Source organism: Periplaneta americana, chromosome 12 (genome assembly GCF_040183065.1).
Source record: "Periplaneta americana isolate PAMFEO1 chromosome 12, P.americana_PAMFEO1_priV1, whole genome shotgun sequence".
NCBI lineage: Eukaryota > Metazoa > Arthropoda > Insecta > Blattodea > Blattidae > Periplaneta > Periplaneta americana.
In genome coordinates, this window is record NC_091128.1 from 162,536,236 (window position 1) to 162,554,692 (window position 18,457).

At 37.1% G+C, this 18,457-nt stretch overlaps 1 protein-coding gene across 1 annotated transcript in view; it reads left to right on the plus strand.

The window, feature by feature from the left end:
- Nucleotides 1-18,457, plus strand: part of Gmap (Golgi microtubule-associated protein) — a 190,198-nt gene that overhangs the window by 12,359 nt on the left and 159,382 nt on the right. The window contains exon 3 of the mRNA XM_069842445.1: nt 11,673-11,720. Coding sequence (XP_069698546.1) covers nt 11,673-11,720 — 48 coding nt within the window. The remainder of the gene's footprint in view (nt 1-11,672; nt 11,721-18,457) is intronic.

The following is an 18,457-nucleotide window of genomic DNA, read 5'->3' on the forward strand; positions in this document are numbered from 1 at the left end:
TGGAATTGAACGGGTTACATCAGCTGCCTGTCTATGCGAATGACGTGAATATGTTAGGAGAAAATCACCAACTATTAAGGAAAACACGGGAATTTTACTTGAAATAAAGAAATAAGTTTGGAAGTAAATCCCGAAAATATAAAGTATATGATTATGTCTCGTGACCAGAACATAATACGAAATGTAAATATAAAAATTGTAAATTTATCCTTTGAAGAGGTGGAAAAATTCAAATATCTTGGAGCAATAGTAACAAATATAAATGAACCTCGGGAGGAAATTAAACGTAGAATAAATAAGGGAAATGCCTGTTATTATTCGGTTGAGAAGCTTTTGTCATTCAGTCTGCTCTCAAAAAAAAGATGAAAGTTAGAATTTATAAAACAGTTATATTGCTGGTTGTTCTGTATTGTTGTGAAACTTGGACTCTCACTTTGAGAGAAGAGAAGAGGTTAAGGGTGTTTGAGAATAAGGTGCTTAGGAAAATATTTGGAGTTAAGAGTGATGAAGTTACAGGAGAATGGAGAAAGTCACATAACACAGAACTGCACGCATTGTATTCTTCACCTGGCATAATTAGGAACATTAAATCCAGACGTTTGAAATGGGCAGGACATGTAGCACGCATGGACAAATCCAGAAATGCACATACAGCGTTAGTTGGGATGCAGGAGGGAAAAAGATCTTTGAGAGTCCGAGACGTAGATGGGAAGACAATATTAAAATGGATTTGAGGAAGGTGGGATATGATGATAGAGACTGGATTAATCTTGCTCAGGATAGGGATTGATGACGGGCTTATGTGAGGACGGCAATGAACCTGCGGGTTCTCTAAAGGCATAAGTAAGTAAGTAAGTAATAACTTTCTACATGGAAAACACGGTTTAAGGATTCAGCACCGATATAGGTCTACAGCAGACCTATAGTGGAATATCCAGGGACGGAATTTTTATAACTTTTGATATTAAAACTAGCACGTTTGCCCAGGCATTGAATATCTAGTAGGCAATGATAAAATCGACAGTGTTTTAGTATTATGATATCTGGCAAAACAACAGGACGTTTTTCAAGTTGTGAGTGGCGATGAGTCAACCCGTCACTAAGTTGAGCCTGTAATGTGGATGGAACAGCAAACACGGCATTAGGCTCATTAGTCGCCGCGTTATCGCAGCGCTGGCACCTGGTATTGAAGTTGTGTTTGCTTTTGGCACAACTGTATCTGTACATATTCACATCTGTGCAATATTGTGATGCTGTTTGATGTGCACTCAAGGTGTGGCATATATTACGATATCAGGTGATAACAGCATCTTTGATGGTGGGAAACTTTCGCTTCCCACAGACATCTGTTCATTGTTACCAACTTAGTTATTAACGAAAGGGTTGATTTAAAATACTATTTACTTTATTTTTTCCTTTCGTTATTTCTGTGTTTTTTTCCCTTTGTTCCCTTTGTATTATTCTGTCTTTGTTCGCTGTTTACTTCATTTCGGCCTTAACTTTTATTATTCTTCACAATGCCGTCTTCTCGAAGTATACTGTCGTAAGATGGAACGCTACTGAATTGTGAGGAGAAATAATATGTACACGGTTCAATTTTCCATGCGTTTACGCATGCAATCTGGACAGGATATTGAGATAATGAAGTTGAAAACGAACGTTCACTTAAGGTGCATGCAGATTTTGTGTTTACACGCTGCACCCTGTTGAACGTCATCTTCAGCACGTAAATATATTAATTAATAAATATTAAATATCAGTCCAATACTTAGGCGTATTTGATTCGCAGAATTGTGGTTCAACACTCTATAGGCACTCATATTTGCGACAATCTTCAATAAAGCTAATCGTAATTGCCCCCATTTTCGGCTTAAAAGATCCACCATCGCCTAACAAAAGAATTTTCAGTTTATTCCCGGCCACCTAAAACAATCAGCTGCTCGCTAAATGATATTGTTGAACGAAATACGCACAAAATACCCACCGGCATGGGCAGCTTTCAATTGCCGCATGCGCTTTAATTGTTAGTGGAAAAAAGCATGCATAATTGAATGCGTTTCATTTACTCTATAATGCATTGCTTGAATGCTTAAAGTTGAAAGAAAATTTGAATCGTGTAGATGCACCTTAAGGTACACATGATACTGTACGTTTCTTTTGCGCATGTGCAGTAGTGAGGGAAATTGCCGTATCTTGTTATAGGCTTAGACTACGTAATTATACAAAGCCTAAGAAAACTAACAGGACAACTCTGACAAAACTAAGTTTGTATAATTTCAAGGAAAAATTGTTCCGGGGCCGGGTATCGATCCCGGGACCCTTCGCTTATCGCGCGAACTCTCTACCGACTGAGCTACCCCAGGAACTATACAAGACAACGTCACAATTTTTCCTCTGTATCCACACAACTCACATGAGCTGACAAGACGCCAGAACTCAACTATGAGTGCACACAAATACTGTGTGACTTAAATTGTGGCTTTCTGTTAACGTACCTCCAGTAACGAATGTATTATGCAAATCTGGCTTTCAGGTACCCGGCCCCGGAACAATTTTTTATTGAAATTATATAAACCTGCTTTACAGGGAGCTACTACCTGAAAGCCAGATTTGCATAAAACTGAATTTGTTTTGTTTTCAGTATATGGGTTTTCTACACAGCAGATGCCTGTGCTAAAGTGCGATCGTAATACCCTATGATGAAGATGATTAGATATTATTATTATTATTATTATTATTATTATTATTATTATTATTTACCAGACGTCAAGATCTTGATTATTTATTTTTTTGTAAAGTCATTAAGGGTGATATTGATTGTGAATCATTCATAAGCAATATCAGTCTTCGTATTCCTGCTAAGGGTTTAAGATTTCATAACATTTTTTATAATAAAAAGTCAAAATCTCTCTCTCCGGTCTGCAGATGTATAAAATATGCTAATTTGCATGGATTAAACTTTGATCCATTTAATGTGTGGTATACGCACACCTTTTGAGTTTATCATGATATATCCTTACTTGTTATTATTGTCAGATATTGCTATTTATTTTATTGCATTTGGTCAAAGATGACTATTATATTGATTGTATTCCATCTCACTGCCATTTCTATCATTCATTCTCATCATCATTTCTTCTGTTTTGTTTTGTTTTGTATCTTGTGCTAAACTGTAATTGGCCTTGTGCTGTTGTTTTGCACGTTAATATTCTAAATAAAATAAAATAAAATAATAATAATAATAATAATAATAATAATAATAATAATAATTATTATTATTATTATTATTATTATTATTATTACACCGGATTGAATCCCTCTCCTCTAGTGTTTTTCTCTTTTTGGCCTGACTCCAAGTTCGACATATATATGTTGACATATATTAAGTCAAATGCTATTATACAAGACGCGCACTCAACTGAGTGACTTAGTGGCCGGGATTCCACAGTAATAATTGCTGTTGGGCGAATAATCTACATAAAGATTAATTTTTGGTCTTACAAAATTATCTCTTATGGTAACAATGATTATTAGTGGTTAGAGCACTTGTTACGTAGAACCAAGAACCCGGGTTCGATCCCCGGCGCCGGATCGATTTTTTCTTCTAATAATCATTGTTATCATTACAGATATATTCTCTAGGAGCAAAAATTAATCATTACGTTGGTTCAGAAAACTTTTTTCCGTGTTCCTCTTCTTTATGCACTCCCTTAGCGTGCATCTGCACTGTTCAACTAATCTTTCAACTTTACGCATTAAAGCAATGCATGCAATTATAAACGAAATGAGCATTCAGTTGCGTATGCCTATTTCCACTAAAAATGATAGCGCATGCAGCAAGTAATTGGAAGCTACTCATCGCCGATGGGTATCTTGTACGTTATTTCGTTCAACAGTAGCATGTAGCGACTAGTTGAATGTTCTAGGTGGCCGTGAATAAAATGAAAATTTGTTATTTTTTTGTGATGGACGATGGTGGACCTTTTAAGCTGAAAATGGCGACAAGTACAATTAACTTTATTGATTATCATAAATGCGAGTGTCTATGAATTGTTCAACCACGATTTTGAGAATCAAATAGGCCTAAGTATTGGATTGATATTTAACATTTCCACTTTTTAATAGGTAAAATTACGTAAACTAACCTGAGAGTGATTAGTAGGGGCGGATGTTGATGAAAAGTCATCTTCTTATTTTTCACATTAGGACGATGCCTATTAATAGGTATATAAATCCTTTCTATGTTAATATCAACATAAAAATTTAATTTCTTATGTTTCATTTTTTGCTTTTTTTGAAGTTTTTGAACTAATATGTTATTTTTATATTTTTTTTCGTCATTTTTTGATCATTTTTAATACTTATTTTGTCGGTACGAGGGTGTCTTTAGAATTTATGTTTGGAAGGGAAGAAGCTTTCACCGTATTCTGGACAGGACGTTGTGTCCCCAACATATTTCGGAAGGGATGTCTACTGTAGTAGACAGTATTTTTAACACAAAAATTGCAAGAATGCACGCTGCGCACACAATTTGTTTTGTCATTCGCACTCCCTCATCTGGAAGATCTAGTAACAAAAGTGAACAGCGGAAGGAGGAGGAAACAGAATGAAGGCACTGACATGGACTACCTCTGATTGAAACACATTATAAAACCACATTAAAATGTATAGTTTTCCCTTAAAACCTTCATTTTGTTGCATGCTCTTTTCCTTTATCTTAGTCAAATTCTAGGAAGTTGCCTCCTCTCTCCGAGATTTGCAGGGCAGTCATTGAAAAAAGTTGACTAATTTTTAAGAAGTTGTGGTGCGAGTACGGTGAATAATATTTAAATGTCATTTTCTTTTCATTTTATATCATTCTTCCATTAGTTTAAGGGCATTTTAATGATCATTTTAAGTAGATTTTAGGTCATCAACATCCGCCCCTAGTGATTAGGCAGTGATATAGAAGCTGTTTTCTATTCCGCTGCAAGTTAGACGTTGAACAGTTCGAGGACAGGTAGTGAACACATGTCCAATACGTGTGATGTACAGCAACATGCTGCCTAATCACAAATCATGTTTATTTGATATCTCAAGAACTATTTCAGTCAGAAGATTGAAGTCTTTTCCCTTTGTGTGTGATTTTTTAATTAAAGTGTATACGAAAAATTTTGTCGGTTAATTTTTTAGACACTCTGTATACATTTCTCTTGGTCTCTTTCTCACCTGCCCGCCGTCTTCCCAGCAACACGGGCTTGTCTACATTCCAGGCAGTAGTCTGATCCACTGTCCCGCATGCACTGATGTAGTCGTAGTGGGTAGCCTGACGTCGTACTCGGAGCTGAAGTGCGGGCTTATGACTCCGTGAACCGGTTTCAATCCCCGGCTTTGAATGCAGGATTACTTGTGTTGGACAAGATCGGAGAATGAGGGTTTTCGCGAGGTTCTCCGACCCAAGTAGTCCAAATGCAGTAATTGAGGACTCATCAAACGCCATTTTGTAAATTTTACAGAAAACTTTCCTATTTAATTCAACGTTATTTATTATGAAAATGTGACAAATAAGCTATGTTTGTATCTTAGAGACGCATTGATTGATGCAAACCATAACTAGCTATGAAAATTTCTTTATTTAGAAAAAAGCTATCTGTTTTTTTTTATCAAAATTTAACATCTCCATCCTTTTCAATTGTATTTTCCTGTTAAATGTTTTATCAGTGAAATCTTGGTTCACCACATAATTACAAGATCCTGACTGTGAATAGTGGACTACTCGCGATAGAGGTTCTCTCAGAGTTGCATCGCTTCAGCTTTCTTCCTCTCTATGTAAATCCTGCATCATTCGGCTTGGGTCATTTTGGACTTAATCTATTCCTTTTGAGCTCTTCTTTCATCCAATATGCGTTTCTTATAATTTGACTTCGACTTTTGCTACAAATATTTCGACGTTTAAATTTTAGTAATTTTTTTCACGCTTCTCACTTGCATCTTTTCACTATTCGTCAGATGCGTATGATTTAGCGTTTTCTGATTAGATTTAATTCAGATGACTCGTATAAGACCGACATCGTCCACGCTGTGGAGTAACGGTTAGCACGTCTGACCGTCAAACGAGCGGGCCCGGGTTGAAATTCTGGTTGGGACAAGTTACCTGGTTCAGATTTTTCCTTGTTTTTTTTCTCAACCCATTAAGAGCAAATGCTGGGTAACTTTCTGCGCTAGATCCTGGACTCAGTTCGCTTGCGTCACCTTCATCTCACTCAGACGTTAGATAACCACAGCAGTTGATAAAGCGACGTAAAATAACCTAATTAAAAAAAGATTCATATCAGCAGCCTACCACGTTGCCGTCTGGAGGTATACGCCTACTGATTTGAAGACGCGTAACTCAGCGCGCTAGAAACAAAAATGGCGGACACTCTCCTCACATGCGCGTGACTTTGAAGTCGTTATTGTTAGGTGCTTGTGTCCTTTCATTTTCACATTTTGGCTATCAATTATGCTTTCTGAAATATAGCTAAAGTTATAAGCACTTTTGCTCACTCAAGCTTTTCTAGCACGTCTGACCGTGAAACTAACGGGCCCGGGTTCAAATCCTGATTGGAACAAGTTACCTGGTTGGGGCTTTTTTCGGGGGTTTCCCTCAACCTATTAAGAACAAATGGTGGGTAACTTTCGGCGTTGGACCCTGCACTCATTTCGCTGGCTTTATCACCTTCATCTCATTCAGATGCTAGATAACCATAGCAATTGATAAAGTGTCGTAAAATAACTAACTGAAAAAAATTGATACTTTTTCTAGGGGGTATTTCGTAAGGGACCAATTTTTTAAATTAAATGTTTAAAATCAACGTTAAAAAATCGAATTACCAACCAAATAGTAGAAAATAATAGAAAAACACGAAATAAAAAATTCTAAACCTGGGAGGTGACGTTATATCCGTGAAGATAATTTCAGGTGTGAACGTGTGTGAGCTGTGGGTGGAGTCTCCGACATATTATGTAAATTAGTGATATTCTACATCTTTGATAGGAGAGGACACTTCCTTCCTGGACTTCACAACTTCCGGCTCCATCAAGATAACCTTCAGAAACGATAAGATGTCAGTTGCCTAATAAACTAGTTGTGTTCGGCTCAACCCTGTGTCGTGGCATACATACTACGCGCAAAAATCATATGAATTGTAATTGTAACTGCGCTACGGCCTAGATCCAAAATCTTACTCGTTACGTCCAGCGATAGTCGCGCCTCGAGCATGAAAGCGACCTATCAAATTACCTGAACTGCAAGACACGTGAAGTAAATTATACGTCTTCATATAATTATACTAGGGGCAGAAGAAATAGGCGGGTATGGCGAACCCCTCATTCACTACCCCGACTCCTATACTACCTTTCACAGAACCTGCTGGGTGTAAGGTCCTGTCCCAAATTACTTACTCCTCCATTCACACGTTTTTCACTATAGGAAAACTTAAAAGAACAAAAAAATTATAACGTGATTTCTAGTAATTACAAATACTTGATTTACTGAATATTGTTGTCTTGTTTAGTCAACTTTTCGAACACGGGTCTGAAACTCATAAGTGACAACAATAAGGCATCACTCATGAGGTAACTAAACCAGAAGATAATGAGTTATGATGGTCAGTTGTTTTCCCCTCCATTGCATACATCGCTGAATAATAACATATTACACTAATCAAACTTTAGATGATATTATCATTTATAATATTCCGCAAGTTAGCCATTTCACAAATGTAATAATGCATTTTTTTAATTGTTTTCCGGATCTATATGCTCATCTGTTATGACAGGCGGATGTATTAATAATAAACCTAATACGGGAAATCAAATGTATTTAGCATTGCACACAATTATTTTGTTTTTGTGTGTTTTCAGAATATTTTATTAAAATAGTAAATACTAAATATATAGTTATCAACTTCGTGAATCATGAGGAAATTAAAAGTTAAAGTGCAAAAAGATAATATATTTTTACTGTGTGTAGAAAATGTACACTTGATTATAATATGAACGACTTTCGTAATAAAAATATTTGTGTATTAGAAGCACACTTAAGAATAGCTTAGCTTAACAAAACAAATAACACAACAAATATGACTAAGAAAAATTGTTCTGCACAAATTCTCTGAACCGATCGTAGAGAAACACCACACGCCTTGGCAGTGGCTTCGTTGATGATAGGACACTTTTAATGTTCTCACAATCTTTAAGTTCTTTCAAGAAACAGTTAACATGATAAATAACTCCTTTAGTATGGTTTCTGATATCAGGGTTCGACTGAGACATGATAGCGATTACTTGGATGATTAGTATTTAAAAATACTGTTTGTTATTATATGTGAACAATCTATAACACAGTAGTATCACAGACGAGCACTTGTCAACAACTAGCATTCGAACACAGCGACAGGAAGGTCTCTTTGTTCAGGTTATAAACCGCTAGAGAAAATGTTTGGAGTGAGTAGTTTCAACCCAAGACCAAAAACCCGCCTATTTCTTCTGCCTTTACTATAAATGAAAGTATGATGTTACGTCATCCCTGGACATTTCTGTCTTATAGGGTCCGTCTTTCCTGCCTATTTTATATTAAAAGAACGGAGTTAATCAGAAACTTTTCTGCTTGTATAGGCCTACAGGGTGAACCGTACGTAATGCCATTATTTTCAAGGGGTTATTCTTCGACATATTTCAAACAAAAAAGTTCAAAACAATTTTGCTCGTTTTTTCTTCCTTTTCGAGATAAAAAATTGTTTTGTATGAAACATTTCATAGCATGTTTTGGGAAAGCCATTGATTTTACACAAATCAAGCTTTCAGGTATAACTCCCTGTAAAGTTGATTTAAATAATTTCGAGGGAAAAATTGTTCCGGGGCCGGGCATCGAACCCGGGACCTTTGGTTAAACGTACCAACGATCACCAACTAAGCTACCGGGAACTCTACCAGACACCGATCCAATTTTTCTCTCTATATCCACAGACCTCAAAGTGGGCTGACAACCGTCAAATCAACTTTACAGGGCGTTATACCCGAAAGCTTGATTTGCATAATACACGTCACTGTTCGTTAACAGAAAACCACAATTTAAGTCACACAGAGTTAGTGTGCACTCAATGTTGGTTACTTGACGTTTGTCAGCCCACTTTGAAGTCTGTGGATATAGAGGGAAAAATTGGATCGGTGTCTGGTGGAGTTCTCGGGTAGCTCAGTTGCCAGAACGTTAGTACGTTTAACCAACGGTCCCGGGTTCGATGCCTGGCCTCGGAACAATTTTTCCCTCGAAATTATTCCATTGATTTTAATTCCCAATATGCTCAGTCAATTTAAGAGAGCAGTCTATTAAGATAATAAACGATTGGAAGGAATTTAATTTTGTTCTTTAAATATGCAGAAATTTGATTCGAAGAAATGTAACATTTTAAAATTCCTTTTTAGAACGAAACGTTACATTTGTTCGGATCAAATTTCAGCACATTTAAACGACAAAACTAAAATTCTTTCAGTCATTTATTATCATAAAACTCTGTTCCGTTAAATTAATTGAGCTTATTGGGGATTAAATCAATGGCTTTCCCAAAACACACTATGAAATGTTTAATTTAAAATAATTTTTATCTCGAAAAGGAAGCAAAAAGCGGACAAAATTGTATCATACTTTTTTTTTTTGTTTAAAATAGCTCAAAGATTAACCCTCTGAAATTATTGACAGTACTTGGGTTCATTCTGTATACAAAATGTCCCTGAAACGTCTTCAACATTATTCAAATAGGCAACTCAAATCGTGTCTCAAAACATAAGATTATTTAGGGCCAAATTAAAGAAGTACCTACTTTCTCACGCCTTCTATTCTGTAGGTGAATTCATGACATTCAACAACGGTTCATGAAATTGATACTAAAACTTTGTGTTATACTGTAAACATCTTCTGTATATATTTCAAGTAGACTGCGACTATAAATTAAGACTTTATAGTAGTATTAAGTTTTTTGACTTGTTCCATATTTTAGCTGTGAAGCAATGTACGAATACCATGGAATGCTAATAAATACAATACAATACAATGTCATCAGGGATGGGTAAACATGCTGGTTTAACGAATTTTAATACTTAACAGAAAGTAAACTTTAAGTGATAGTGGTGTGATTTTTTAATACCTATCAACGAAATAATTTACGCGAAAGTTTGAGAACTTTATTCTATTCACAAAATGGATGAATTATATTGACCGCGAAATCTAATAATTTCAACTAAATAGCCTCATTTTCACGAAATCAGTACCGGTACTTGAAAACACATTTTTCCACGAACAAACATATATTTTCAAATAAAATACAAAAATTGATATTGTCTGTCTTTTGAAGCTTCGCGTGAGCTGTGAACAACGATCCTACAACGTCTTTGCAGAGACCGAAGAGTTTGCATACTATACTTTGTTCCATAATGTCTGACAGGAGAAGTAAACACATTGCCAGCAGAGGAGAAGAGAAGTATAATATTGCTACTCAACCAATGGCAGGGGTCTCATTCCACGCATGTCTTGAAGTTGGGCGAGGGTAGAACGCTTCAGACCGCCCAACTTCAAGTCAAGCGTGGATTGAGGTCCCTGCTATTGATTCAATAGCAATTATACTTCTCTCCTCTCTTTATTTATCATGTCAGAATTTATGGAACGAAGTATAGTTTCAGTTTACAAGCTCTTTGAGTCAGACGAGCATCACAACAGTTTGTTTCAACATGTCTTCGAGTGCTGTGGTTTTCTGTCTCAACATCGATAGTGAGAGAGGGTTTTCCACTTAAACAGATATTTTATCTGATCAACGAGTTCATTTGTCATGTTGAAAGTATTCTCAGACGTTATATTCCAGAGCAGAATGGTTAAGTACTGTAAACCGGTATAAGATTTGCTGTTTGGTATCAGATTGAACTCGCCCTGGTTTGTGGATTGGTCAGGCTACTTTTCAATACTTTTTCTAAACATGTGTAAACCAATGTTATGCAGTGATTGGAAGTAGGCCTATTTTTCATTGAACATTTTTATTCAAGTAATTTAATGTTCATAATATTGAAAGTATAAGAAAATTTGTAACAATTGAAATTACTAACTCGATTTTTACATGTAGTTAGTTATACATAATATTAATTTTATATGCTGTTTCCTAACTGATATTTCCACGAAATATTCACCGATATGATAAAATAAGCTCCAAAATAGAGATAAAATAATCTATAGTAATGTCACAAGAAGTCTGAAATTCCCCGATAAATCCACGACCGAAACAATTGAATATTTGACTGTATTTCGCGGAGGATTATGGGGCGTAGAAACTGTAGTCGCACCTATTTCAAACATTTTCCAAAGAGTTACAAAATCATATTCTAACAATTTTTAGTAGGTTATTTTACGACGCTTTATCAACATCTTAGGTTATTTAGCGTCTGAATGAGATGAAGGTGATAATGCCGGTGAAATGAGTCCAGGATCCAACACCGACAGTTACCCAGCATTTGCTCATATTGGGTTGAGGGAAAACCCCGGAAAAACCTCAACCAGGTAACTTGCCCCGACCGGGGATCGAACCCGGGCCACCTGGTTTCGCGGCCAGACGCGCTAACCGTTACTCCACAGGTGTGGACCTTCTAACAGTTGCTTTCTTCTTTTTCAGATAACTGAACTCCGACAACGAAATGAAGAATTACAGAGGCGCATTCTGGTGAGTACTAGGAAGATTAATATTATGTTCGTCGTGTTTTCGAAAATGCACATGTGGTGACATGGTCAACTTTGTGGAGATAGGAATGCCAAATACTGGCTCATGTCCAGTAAATGTTTCAGCAGATCCTTTCCTTGCAAGGGTATCTGCTCCAGTGGCGAAGCTACTGGGTAGGCTGAAGAAATCTTCTTATCTTCTTTATACCTTTTTATACAGCTGATGTTTTTTCGCTTTTCTATCAATATTTTTTGTGACACAGACCCAACAAGAGGATGTTGACCATTCATTTTCACCCCCAAACAGAATGTAGTCATAACAATATACGTAACTTATTTGTCTCAGAGCATCCTGTTAGCCGAGGATATTTCTTATACTATGAAAATTGAAAATTTCTATTTTGTCTTCCTCCATCCGTTATTTTAATATGTAGTGTCGATCTCCTATCTTTGTAAGCACATTTTGTTTAATACGTCCAACTTGAAAACGGTTTTTCTTTTAATTTTACAGATAATGACCTCAATGTTCTCTCAGTAAGAGCCATTTTACACAAAATTAACAATGTAACCACACACGCATGCATTTTGGATTAAATTAAAATTCAACAACTCAACGCATTCATAGAAGAACAATAAAATACTGTCACGGAAAGCTAGCCTCGATTCATTCGGAGATGTGGTCAATCGATACCCCCTTTTCGGCCCCCTCTCTCAAACTTACGAGTCAAAGTCGTAGCCGTGCCTTTAGAGGCTTTATACTAAAAGCCTCGTACTGAACTCTACATACTGGAGTGCTGCCAACAGTGAAGTTAATATATATGGAAGGATCGGAGTGAAACAAAGTGTTGCGATACATCATTATTACGAACTTATAGGCCTACTGTTACTAGGTATAACAACTCAATTTTTTGGGTAGGATAAGCCTCAAACATTTTTAAGAGCTTCGCCACTGATCTGCTCTCTCATTGCCTATTACTCCCTTATGCCCTGACACCCACCCAATTGTTGCTTTGTTGTGTTTTGCCAGTTTTTTTTAAGGTTTTGTAGGCAATTCCAGACCTATTTAGAAAAAAAACTGTAATTTGCAAGTGCTTGAATTGCAGCCTGACTCTCCAAGAATATTCATATGTTGTTACTACGGTAACCACTACGTACACCCTTTGACACGGAAAATGGTCGCGCTCCTGTAGTGTGAATTTTTCTGTCGTTCGGTTTAACGTGAGATTAATACGGGGAATTATTAAGCATCGACGTCCGAGGATGAAATCAAGTCGTAACAACGGCGTATCTGTATGTCACGAAACGACATATTCCCTACGAAGCTTTTATGGCTTAGCGATAGAGGTTTCTCTTCTCGTTACAAAGATCGGGCTTCGAATCTCTCTATGTAAAGCGCAAACGTTGATTCCTGAACTATTGTGAGGTGGGACTGGGTCTCTGAACAGCGACCAATTTCCATGTCAGAGGGTGTACATTCTCCCGGATGCAGGTTTCATCAGAACAGTGTAATGACTTCATACTTTATATAATGAGACAATAACATTTCTGGTTAACTGACAATACCATCATAACGCGAATTTCATTGCTGTCTTCAGTTTGATGCAACTCTCAACAAACTGAAGGATACCGTTATATGCGTTTTTTACAGGTGTACAAAGGATAGGATGCTCTGCAGTTCCTAATAATGCCAAATGGAAGAATTATGCAATATCGCCGCTTTCTCAGTATGTCCCACCTTGCTGGGTAAATACACAGAAATAGTGTTATCAGGACGGCGCGCCTCCGTGAGGAATTCGTGTGCTTTGCGTCACATCAGGGTTACCACCTATACATAAAAATATACATAACTATAATATTCTGTTGAGATAATTTTGTGTTTAAGTACCGGTATTACAAGAAATCTTCGTGACGGTTTTCTCTAACTGTGGTAACTTTAGGAATATCACTTTTGTTGACGTCGTACAAAATTTTGTCCAATATTCTTTTGAGAAGATTAGCTCCGTACGTAGATGAAATTATTGGGGATCATCAATGCGGTTTTAGGCGTAATAGATCGACTATTGATCAGATTTTTTGTATTCGACAAATAATGGAGAAAAAAATGGGAGTATAAGGGTACAGTACATCAGTTATTCATAGATTTCAAAAAGGCATATGACTCGGTTAAGAGGGAAGTATTATATGATATTCTTATTGAATTTGGTATTCCGAAGAAACTAGTTCGATTAATTAAAATGTGTCTCAGTGAAACTTACAGCAGAGTCCGTATAGGTCAGTTTCTATCTGATGCCTTTCCAATTCATTGCGGGCTAAAGCAGGGAGATGCACTATCACCTTTACTTTTTAACTTCGCTTTAGAATATGCCATTAGGAAAGTTCAGGATAAGAGGCAGGGTTTGGAATTGAACGGGTTACATCAGCTTCTTGTCTATGCGGATGACGTGAATATGTTGGGAGAAAATCCACAAACGATTAGGGAAAACACGGAAATTTTACTTGAAGCAAGTAAAGCGATCGGTTTGGAAGTAAATCCCGAAAAGACAAAGTATATGATTATGTCTCGTGACCAGAATATTGTAGGAAATGGAAATATAAAAATTGGAGATTTATCCTTCGAAGGGGTGGAAAAATTCAAATATCTTGGAGCAACAGTAACAAATATAAATGACACTCGGGAGGAAATTAAACGCAGAATAAATATGGGAAATGCGTGTTATTATTCGGTTGAGAAGCTCTTATCATCTAGTCTGCTGTCCAAAAATCTGAAAGTTAGAATATTACCGGTTGTTCTGTATAGTTGTGAAACTTTGACTCTCACTCTGAGAGAGGAACATAGCTTAAGGGTGTTTGAGAATAAGGTGCTTAGGAAAATATTTGGGGCTAAGCGGGATGAAGTTACAGGAGAATGGAGAAAGTTACACAACGCAGAACTGCACGCATTGTATTCTTCACCTGACATAAAGCACGTATGGGCGAATCCAGAAATGCATATAGTGTGTTAGTTGGGAGACCGGAGGGAAAAATACCTTTGGGGAGGCCGAGACGTAGATGGGAGGATAATATTAAAATGGATTTGAGGGAGGTGGGATATGATGGTAGAGACTGGATTAATCTTGCACAGGATAGGGACCGATGGCGGGCTTATGTGAGGGCTGCAATGAACCTTCGGGTTCCTTTTATTTTAGTAGGTTATTTTACGACGCTTTATCAACATCTTAAATTATTTAGCGTCTGAATGAGATGAAGGTGATAATGCCGGTGAAATGAGTCCGGGGTCCAACACCGAAAGTTACCCAGCATTTGCTCATATTGGATTGAGGGAAAACCCTGGAAAAAACCTCAACCAGGTAACTTGCCCCGACCGGGAATCGAACCCGGGCCACCTGGTTTCGCGGCTAGACTTGCTAACCGTTACTCCACAGGTGTGGATCCTTCGGGTTCCTTAAGAGCCATTTGTAAGTAAGTATATTCATCGGTGCAAGTGTGGAGTATGTTGAGGCATATCCGGTATGTATAGGAATAGAGGTGTCCATGAGAAAGTGAGTTCGTCTTTGCTGGGAGATTAAGACTCCTAGTATTTACATTATAAAATGGAACGTCACTCTTAACGTTACGCGGTTGTAGGCCTATGCACGTCTGTTCAAACTTGCGTGTGTATGTGCACGTACACTGAGCTGCAAAAGAAATGCCGATACGAAATTATTATTGTTTTCCGAGGACTTTAGCAAACATGGCGAGGTGGAAAGTTATTTTTTCTGAGATTAGTTTAAAAAACGTGTAAATACGACTTTTATAACGTGTTCAAGTTATTATTTAATATGAATTTAAATTATTCATATAATTTTATTTTACAACATTAATACGAATGCTACACGAAAATAGTGGAACTGCAGTTTATATGATATTCCACAGCCTTCCTTATTATCCATGGATGCTGTCATTGTTACAATCAGGTACGGCCAGTTACGTTTCATATTGTATTAATAAAAACGTATCAATTTTGTTATAAATATAAAAGTAGCCTATATTATAAATATAAATACAGAACTGAAAATTGAATGCAGTACCTTCTGTGGATCTCTTTTTCTGTTATTTCCTAAGCGAAGTCCTCATAACACGAAATGTTTAAAATCGAAAGCGACTTCGTCTCGGCATTTCTTTTTCATCCCAGTGCACACACACATCCACACGCACACACAGACAGACAGAATTTTTTCTTTAAGTTTTCTGTGTCAACTGAATTCATTACCCATTGAGCTGCAGCAAAGACCCACTAACACAATCACCTTAAGATGCTAAACACTGAACATTATATTATCAGCGACTCTGTCAACATTGTGGGTGATAGGAACGGCAGATTAAAACACACACAATGTTCAAGAGAAACCGATAGTCATTAGAGCAGCCCAGAACACAAGTTCAAAAGTGGAAGGGACGCAGAAACCCCCCGCCCACGTCCTTTTCGCTTACACCGCCTTATAAACAAACGCAGAGTAAGGTTCTGTGTATCAGTGGTGGATTTTAGACTACCAGCGAGAGCCGAAAGTTCGTAAAATCATTTTACAATCCGTCACTGACCTTCCTGTCCGCTAGTACCGCACCAAAACATAGCTGTCTCAGCTGGGGAAGGTAGAATGAGCAGTTAAGGGGTGATCTGGAATCAATCGAGTTAATAGCTCCCAGGCCTGCATTAGAGTATTGTAAAATAGATGTGATGCGGGAATGTTGGCCATCCGCGTAGCTCAGGTGATAGGCACGTTTGCCTACGTGTCCAGAGATGCGATCGGGGTGTTCGATCAGGAACGAATCAAGTATAGTATAGACCCCAGGCAAAAGTAACACTTGGGCCCCTTGAGTAATAATAATAATAATAATAATAATAATAATAATAATAATAATAATAATAACAGCAACAACAAGCCACTCACCCCCTTGATGTTGAACACTAGTCACTAGAGCAGCGTTTTTCAACTTTTGCTTTTTAACACGCGGCACATTGAAGATGTAATTAATTTAAAATCGCGTGACACTCTCGTATACTCTAAACCAGTGGTATTCAGTGTTTTTTGCTAGCGTACCCCTAAACTGCATTGCAATTATACAGAGTGAACAATAAGTATGGAATAATATTGTTAATAACTTCTTAAATTTTAATTTTACAAAAAAAAGTTTTGTACAAAAACTGTTCGAGATAAACCATACAATATTATACCAGTGTTCGAAAACAGTTATTCAGACATAGAAGGTGTGATAGTAAACTATTTTTTTTTAAATGGCACCCTATATTAAAATTTACATATTCCGAATCTCCATTAAATTTTATGTATGAATGCGTAGAGACTTTACCTATTCACCCGTTCCATGTCTTTTAACAATTTATTAAACTTGTTTCCTGGACTTAAAACTTGAGACAAATAAGTATCTAAAATCATGTCGAGTAAGCCATAGAACTAAACAAAACACTATAACTAACCGAACTTTATCACAGATGCTTAAAATGAGAACCATTCACAGCCAAAAAATATCCCAGCCTATCACGAAAATAGTCCATGTCTTCCTCACAGTTATGTGGCTGTTCTGTTTCATCTCATATCGTGACAATTTTATGTAAAAATCCCTAAATGTATGCAACACGAGAAACTCTCGAGCGATGATATTGCCTAAAACTGAGTGAATTAGAGAACGTATGTTTCAGCCTGCGCTAAACAAGCCTAAAAATCCGAGGTCTAGTTATCAATAGCTGGGCAGACCTGAGTCTGAAATTGTATACTGTCTGTTTTCTGAAATAATAGTGCTTACCAGGGATGTGGTCGTACATAAAATAGTACCAGGGCGCATCGTCAAAAGTTTATTATTTTATCATAATTTATTATTATTATTATTATTATTATTATTATTATTATTATTATTATTATTATTATTATTATTATTAGGATAAACATCGACAAGACTCTCTTCAAGGAACCGCGTCTAAACCACGTAGGTCTATTTACAGGGACTGTGTGTTAGGCGTGTAGTCTAATTTCGACATTATATATACAGTATATAATATCATTTTCTTACTTACTTACTTACTTACTGGCTTTTAAGGAACCCGGAGGTTCATTTCCGCCCTCACATAAGCCCGCCATCGGTCCCTATCCTGAGCAAGATTAATCCAGTCTCTATCATCATATCCCACCTCCCTCAAATCCATTTTTATATTATCCTCCATCTACGTCTCGGCTTCCCCAAAGGTCTTTTTCCCTCCGGCCTCCCAACTAACATACTATAAGCATTTCTGGATTCGCCCATACGTGCTACATGCCCTGCCCATCTCAAACGTCTGGATTTAATGTTCCTAATTATGTCAGGTGAAGAATAAAATGCGTGCAGTTCTGTGTTGTGTAACTTTCTCCATTCTCCTGTAATTCATCCCTCTTAGCCCCAAATATTTTCCTAAGCATCTTATTCTCGAACACCCTTAACTCAGTTCCTCTGTTAATCTATGACGAATTCTCGGCATCTCGCCAAATGCCATTTCGCTATCACAATTCCATCGACGCTGAATAACCCAATAGTCGATACAGCGTCGCTAAAGAAACAAGTAAAAAAATGGATAATGACAGATAATGACATGGCGAATTTCGGCCTCATCTCACCACATACCATCGCGCTGACATCAATTCCCTTTACGCTAAATAACATAGAAGTTGATACAGCGTTGTTAAAAATCCCACTACCACCTGGTGTTGAACCTGG